Source organism: Mugil cephalus, chromosome 9 (genome assembly GCF_022458985.1).
Source record: "Mugil cephalus isolate CIBA_MC_2020 chromosome 9, CIBA_Mcephalus_1.1, whole genome shotgun sequence".
Classification (NCBI taxonomy): domain Eukaryota; kingdom Metazoa; phylum Chordata; class Actinopteri; order Mugiliformes; family Mugilidae; genus Mugil; species Mugil cephalus.
The window spans coordinates 26,341,226-26,348,893 of record NC_061778.1 but is presented as its reverse complement, the minus strand read 5'-3'; the positions used below and the strand labels follow the sequence as shown (position 1 = coordinate 26,348,893).

General features: G+C 42.9%; 1 protein-coding gene across 2 annotated transcripts; it reads left to right on the top strand.

The window, feature by feature from the left end:
* Window positions 1–285: 285 nt before the first annotated feature.
* LOC125013430 (protein FAM124B) lies at window positions 286–7,538 on the top strand. 2 transcript variants are annotated; one of them, XM_047594099.1, is made up of 7 exons: window positions 286–711; window positions 1,068–1,099; window positions 1,562–1,768; window positions 2,584–2,979; window positions 3,160–3,356; window positions 4,447–4,609; window positions 6,078–7,538. In XM_047594099.1, the coding sequence occupies exons 1-7, from the start codon at window positions 638–640 to the stop codon at window positions 6,677–6,679; spliced, it is 1,671 nt and encodes a 556-aa protein (XP_047450055.1). In that variant the 5' UTR covers window positions 286–637; the 3' UTR covers window positions 6,680–7,538. The 2 variants fall into 2 exon arrangements, with proteins under 2 accessions (XP_047450055.1, XP_047450056.1); XM_047594100.1 differs by lacking the exon at window positions 1,068–1,099 and having other exon boundaries at window positions 287–711.
* The last annotated feature ends 130 nt before the right edge of the window (window positions 7,539–7,668 follow it).

Below are 7,668 nucleotides of genomic sequence, written 5' to 3'. Positions count from 1 at the left end.
AAAATAATTGGATTAATTGACATAAAATGAAATGGCTATAAGCAAAAAGGTTTTTCCCGGGTTAAATAGTTCTGTGGCTTTTCACCTCACATTACGGTGGCAAAAGGCGGTGCGCTTCCAAAGTGTTCATGAGTTTAATGCTCTTAACAAGGTCTTAGAAAACAACGTGTTTAATGTCCAGGACTTATCAGCTCCCCTCCACACGTCCGTCTGGTCCACGTCCTTTGTCCCCTTGCATTGTTAGACGCATGCCATCTGCTCTCTGTTATTATGAGCGCCTTTGGATTTAAAGCAGCACCACCACCACTGTTGCTCCCTTTCGCTCAGCAGCACACTCTTTAGCCTCACTAAAGAAACGTAGTCTCTTCTGCTTCTTCTGGGTCCTCATAAAGTCAAGTCCTCTCGATTAGTTTGCAGTGTGATATCATTACACGGTTGATCTATATTTTTAACATAACGGTGTGCCGTTGCCTGCTGACGTCAACGTCCCCAGCAAGAGTTTTTTTTTTTTTTTTTTTTTTTTTTTTTCAGTGGAAAAAAAAATCAAACATGATGCTTTCCACTCCGATCCCGGACTGATACAGACGCCGCTTTCTGTCCGGAACCACCGGTCCAATGTGAACCTGGATACCGGGCTATGTTGCGAGGAGCGGCGGTGTTATCACAGGGATCAACGAGAGCCGACCATGGGCTCGAGGACTCCGGAGCTGAGTGAGTTGACTCTGCGTTAGCTCCGGGCTAACGTTAGCTACAGACAACTTTTTAGCCACAGTCACAATGGAAACACATTTTGCCTAAGCTGGTCAATTTCCATCCATATCGGACAACCTCTCAGCACTTTGATGTGTCTTTCTGTAACTTTTCTCCTCTTCGTCGCATTTTCTCACAAGTTGGCTTTTTGCGCTTATGGTGGCTAACAACAGATAATGTGTTGTCATGGTGACCAAAGTAAAAGGGCAGGTTTCCAAACCAACCACCACAAGATGGAGACAGATTTATGTGTCCCCTCCTGCTAAATGTCTCTGAGGCCTGAGGTTCATGTGCTTTTTATTTTGCGTCTCCTTCAGATCTGACTGCAGCAGGATGTCATCGTCTGGCAGTGAGTGTCCTTCCACAAGTTAGCTTTTTACTTTTACTTTTATGGAGCTGGGTGCCGCAATAGACGTTTGTGATATATGAATGGTAATAGTTTACACAGCAGATTCCAAGGTATTATGAACTCTATGTCCTAATATGAGTAAAACTCAAAAAAACCTACATAATTGTATTCCCATAATGTAATTAGCCGCTTTCCAATTACATTCAAAGAAAAAAACGTGTCCAGTTCTAAGCTGAGGCTGCTTTTTAAGTTACAGGTACATTAGCCTCCTCTAGATGAAAGTATGCATCAGTGTTTGTTATGAACAACGGCTAAAAAAGAAATGATTAGATTTATCTAATGTTACTCTGCTTTTCCAAAGGAGCCAGAAGAGACATTATACAGGAGTTTGTGTGGATGAGTCATACCCCCCATGAAACTAACATTTCACTTGTTACTTGTTTTGTTTGGGTGTAACCCCAGTGGAGGTCGTGACCAGGCGGCTCAGGCAGCGGCAGCAGCAGCTCATGATTATCAACTTACATCTGCTCTCCAACCCGGGAGACTCGGGACTGTTGCAGCATACCGTGGATCGCCTTCTCCGCTGGCTTTGCCCCAGCCTCCGCATCTTCCATGTGTCAGAGAGGGCCTCCCCTTTCAGAAGTTACACCCGCCTCTGTCCTGTGGCAGGTACAGGTCCAGGGCTCCTACTGTGGAGTGCATTTCAGTAAACGTCTGATCATACATTAACTTAGATTTCAGATATTCAGAAAACACAAGTAATGAGGTTAAATGCATGGGTATAACAAAGGCCGCGCATTTAACCTCATTGCATGATTTCTGCTAGTAATGAGCTCCATATGTGAAAACTCAGCATGTTGAGAGAAATAACACCAATCAGCCACAACATTATGACCAGAAGTGAATAACATTGATCATCTTGTTCCACTGGGAAACGTCTGGACCTGGCATTCATGTGGAAGTTACTTAGACATGTACCACCCACCTAGACCAGACCAGACACCTTTACCCCATAACAATGATACTCCTTGAAGCAGCAGCCATCCCCAGCAGGATGCAGCCTGACACACACACACACACACACACACACACAAAAAATGCTTTAGAAACAAAACATGAAGAACTGCACAAGGTGTTGACCTGGCCTCCAAATTCTCTAGATTTCAACCTGAACAAGACTCTCTGGGATGACCCCCTCCCTTCAACCCATAGGACCCAAAGGACCCCACTAACAACATCCTGTTGACAGACACCACAGGACACCCTCAGAAGGTCCATGTCCTTTCTTGGATGAGTCACAACTGTTTGGGAGCCACAAGGGAAACCTAGACAATAATAGGAGGGTGGTCATAATGTTGTGCCTGATTGGTGTCAATATAGTTTGCCATTCAAATCTACAATCCTCCCAGTCAGCATTGTACGTTCAAATTATGTGTCTTTTTGTTAAATTAGACTGAGACTAGAATTTACCCGAACATTTTCAGGCTACCCTTCTCTGGCCGTCACCTTCTTCCTCCACGAGGCCTATGGAGAGGAGCGAATCCTCAAAGTGCTGGACTTCTTCCAGCGGCCCCCTTGGCAGTACCACCACACGGAGAGCTGCGGCAGCCGGACTGGAGGGGTCCACATTACTTCCAGGAGCGCGCCCTCCAACGCCCTGCTGCGGCCCTACCTCCTCCCCAGCAGAGACTTCTATAGTCTGGGCGAGGGGATGCCTGTGTGGGGAGTACGACCGGTGCACTGTGGAGGAGAAATACTACGTGTGACGCTGTTCAGTGGATATGACAACTATGAGGATGCTGTGCGACTTTATGAGACGGTGCTGCAGCGACAGGCAGAGGAGCAAAAAACGGGTTTCTGTTGGTTCACCCTCCATACGGGTAGAGTTTTAAGTTTAGATTTTTGTACAGTTTATATTGTTTTAAAGTCTTATCTTATTTATGTCAAAGACTAGCTTTTTTATTTAACAACTAAAGAAACAGATATTAAATTGAACCAAATTCTAACACATCATTGCTTGATTTTTATGTGTCATTTGCTCTTGTCTTTCTTTCCCACAGAGCCAGGGCTGTGCCTTCAGTTGGCTTTAAAACAACTCTCACCAGGTGTTCGGGTGGAGCCATGCAGCTCCGCCGTGCTGCAGTTTAGTGTGGAGGAAATTGGCCAACTGGTCCCACTACTGCCTAACCCTTGCACCCCCATCAGCACTACTCGCTGGCAGACAGAAGATCTGGATGGAAACAAGATTCTCTTCCAGGTAAGTGCAGATTAAGATGTTTTTAAAAGTAGCATTTTACAAGTGTTTGTAGTCAGCCTCACTATTTGTGAGACATAAAAGAAAAATGTAAGTGGATAAGAAGGCGGTTTGGAGGACTGAAGCAGCCTTACCTTAACTGTAAACCTGCAGCCCTGTGGAAGATTCAACGTAGGATTACCCCAAAGGATACACCATAAAACAGCAGCAGCGTTGTTCATTGTTCAGCTAAAATGTGTGTAGCACATGCAATTTTATCATGTAATGTAGCAGACAGGTTCCCTGACAAATTACAGGCCTGCGTTTGAGAGAAAGAAGCAATCATTTGTGAGATAACAGAAGGTGAATGTTTTTCTTCTCAGTTTTATATTTTCATTGTTTGACAAAGTGAAAATTTCACAGGGAATTTATCAATGAAAGAAAATTAAGATCTTAAAATGACATTTATCAGTTACTGTGCTTTATGCAAATTCTGATAATGATCTGTGTAATGTGTAACTGTAAACTCAGGATTTGCATACGTAACCGCACAGTAGGAACACCTGTGTACAGATATGATCAAGACAAATGTTGTATTGTTTCTTCAGTCATGGTGACAAGTAATAGAGCTGTTTAAGTGTATTTATAGAGAGATAAAGACAAAAGGTTTACATTATTCAGATATTTTTAAATAAAGTTATTACAGTGACAGTATGTTTTGCTTGAAATCCTTTTCACTGACTTTATTATTCTAGAGGTTAAAAGTTAAAAGGAGTGCAGTACGTGACATTACACAAACCTGGAACTTAGACCAATGAAATCAGAAGGTCTTAACAATCCAAAAGATCAGAGTCAGAATCTCTCAGCCTGTTCACAACAAACTTATTGATACTGAAAAATGCTAACCACATTAAAACAGCATCAGTTCAACAATAGAAAGGGAGACGTTTTTGATGTCATACTTACTGTTCTAAATGAATGAAAGGGGCATGTGGTTGTAGAGCTGTCAGAACAGCCATATGTTGAATGTTAATTCTGTCAAAGTGACTTAACTAAATCTCTGCAGTCCTGGGGTAAATCATAATCCTGCTCCTCCTGTCCTTGTTTGCTGCAGGTGAAAACCCCAGCTCAGCCTCAGCGACCTCTGACCTGTGCTTTCCCCCTAACCTGCCCGAGCGTGTCACCTCGAGGAATGCAGCTCAGGAGCTCAGGACAGGCCCACAGTCTGTCACCTTGCAACCTCACATCTCCCCTGTCCTGGCAAACACACAGGCAAGGTAAGCACAGAAGAAGAGTGTGAGTCCCAGCTTTATCTGCACATACCTTAAATGTCCTGAATGTTTTAGTAGGTAGCTTCCAGTCACAGATTCATTGCTTGAGGTTTGTCGTACACAGAGACAGGGAGACATGTCTCTAAAACACCAGACCTCTGTGCTGTCTCTCAAAGGCTGCTGGGTTTGACATTTTTAATTTCTCCACCACTCACACATTACCGGTTTGCACTGCATCCTTTTTACACCTCTTTTTTGTTTTGAGACACATTTTTATTCAAGGAAGTCCAAGATTTTCATTTGTTATTAAAATATATAAAACAAATAGTATTTTACTAGTCTTGGATCTCATACTGTACTCAAGACTTTTCTTCATTCGCTTTCAACTGACACTACACAGCACCCCACTTACATACTTACATACACTTACATATTAACTCAGACGGACATTTTGACTCATGTTAGCAGGGTCACTGGTACTCTGCTAATAATCAGAATAACAGCGAAATAAGAAGGAATTTTCAGACTGAGGGTGGTACACCTGATAATCCATTCAGTAGGACCGAAGGAGAGGTTGGTGCTGGCCCACCTAAGGTGGTGAGAACGTCTTTAGACCCCCAGACAGGCCACAGTTTGTGCATTGGGGAAGTGTCCTGTCTGATGTGGTGGTGACTGACTTCAGGAGGAAGGGAACAGATCCTCAGCATCCGGCTGGGATCAGGCTGCTTTTAAATACTTAGAACAGAAGACAAACAGGTTCGATATAGATTAATTAATTAACACCTGAACTGGAACAGACCATTAGATCCATGTCGCATAGTGTGTCTGCAATAGTTGGCTGCACACAGGAAAGTTTTGAGGTGGTGGTGGAGAAGAGGACACTTAACAAACTGTTATCAATGGATAACCCTGACCCCCAGATGATAGACAGATAAACTCAGACAACTCAAAGAACGCTGCAAGAAATCTTTCTTGCCTCAATCAATACTCCTGTTTAATTCCTCATCTGTATGTGACAGATAACTCTTTGGACATTATTTCTTTCCCCTCTTTTTATTCACTTATTTCAGTTCACTTATTTCCATAATCTTGTAAATATTGTGTAAATAGTAGATTGTTTTTTTCCTGTTATATAGGATGTATGGTGTGAGTGGCAACTGTGAAATTTCCCAGTTTGGGATGAATAAAGCATCTATCTATCTATCTATCTATCTATCTATCTATCTATCTATCTATCTATCTATCTATCTATCTATCTATCTATCTATCTATCTATCTATCTATCTATCTATCTATCTATCTATCTATCTATCTATCTATCTATCTATCTATCTATCTGTCTGTCTCAACCATCTTCATTCATCTCCCATTGACTGTATTTTGACAAATTTAGACAAATCTTCTACTGTAATAAGCTCTACAGTGATCAGAACCACTTGTAGCCACTGATTGGTACGTGTTTGGCTGTGTCCAGGTCACAGGCCACGCAGTGACCCTGTCTTGGAGAAGCTTCATGGAGGAGCTGGTGGAGCAGAGAGCCTTGGATCAGGAAGCTGCTGCAGCACTCCTCCTGGCAGCTCCTGTTACTCGTCCCAGCGCAGCAGCCCCGCTCCGCTCTCAAACTCCAATCATCCTGACTCTCCTCTGCGTCCCTCCATCACCCGTTCTCTTTCCCATCTTCTTCTGGAGGAGGAGGAGGAGCCACCAGAGACCAATGTAGACACAGGAGTCGCTGTCTCACCTCGCTCAGACACAGCAGTGGAACCAATGACTCGCTCCTCCTCGATGGACCTCCTGATCACACTCCCTTCTGAGAGACCTGCAGCTGTTGGAGCTTCAGCTGTGGAGGGACTGGTCAAAGAGTTGAGTGAATGTCTGCCACGGACACACATACACATTCAGGGATCGTCTAGAAAGTGGGGCTCTGGTGGTTGTACAGATGCAGATCAGGGCAGCAGGACAATGGCAGTAGGACAGAGCCAATCCAGCGAGCTCATGGCAGAGAACAGGACTACTGGTGAGCTTCTGTCAGCACGAACAAACAATGAGGAGTCAGTCGATGAGTTCTTCATTTGACTGCAGTTATGACACAAACTCTGGTAATAATCCCAGTAAAATCAAAAGCATATCTCACTGCAGCAGAGGTCTAGAAGGACTTCCTTAAAATAGGGTTTGGTGTCATTTATTCAGGATGACACCAAAGTACAGCAGCAGGGGACACTTTCCATCCAGAGGTGTCTGGATTCATTAAAATGTCATACATTCCACCATGTACAATGATGGCATTAACTGTCTGAAGGCTTGCCAAGTGCAGGTAACACTGAATGTTTAAATTACTTTTCTATTTGGATCCAGCTAATGAGTTGTGCAGCTATTGTGCTAAAATGTAGCCCAGCGAATAGCAGACTTAGTAAAAGTTCTTAAATTGCACTGATGGAAGACCAGGTTTCTGTTGCATTAGGTCATCTAATGTCTTGTATTTTGATTGACTGAAATGGATCATGTCACAAGGCGTTTTCATGTTGCTGTTGACTGATTAGAAATCTTATTTAGTGTGAATAGACTCTGCAGTGCAGCAGCATCAATCTGTTAGAGACTTAAAACAAACCTAACCTTGTGGCTTTTTAGTGACATTTAATTTATACAATTTAGTGGTGGATTAGGCCTGGCCAATACTGAAGGGACTGAACTGTTTTCCATGATTAGGTTTTTTAGTTGTAGTATTACTTTTTACACATACTGATCAAATGAATCTAGAACCTGAAAGCTCTGAAATCTTAATTACTGTAAGGCCGCAGTAAGCTGAAGGATCAGCAGACAGGATTAAGTGAAAACTGAGCAATTTATGGGTTGGATTTAAACAGATGGTAGTTGAGCATGTTCACACAGTGCCATCGTTATGGCTGATTCAAATAAATACTATTCAATTAACTAACCAGTGACCATAATTATGACTCAGTCCTACTAGTCTCTTCAACAGCAACAGGTACTTATTTCTTTCAAATGCAATCAAGGGCACTGTAAAAGTAACAGCTAGACTTGAATCAGACATGTACAATAGGAAG

Bases quoted from the DNA above. Each gene is read 5' to 3' on its own strand.
- LOC125013430 (XM_047594099.1), top strand. From the start codon at position 638: ATGTTGCGAGGAGCGGCGGTGTTATCACAGGGATCAACGAGAGCCGAC. The intron at 712-1,067 runs GTGAGTTGACTC...CGTCTCCTTCAG, and splicing joins CTCGAGGACTCCGGAGCTGA to ATCTGACTGCAGCAGGATGT. The intron at 4,610-6,077 runs GTAAGCACAGAA...GGCTGTGTCCAG, and splicing joins CTGGCAAACACACAGGCAAG to GTCACAGGCCACGCAGTGAC.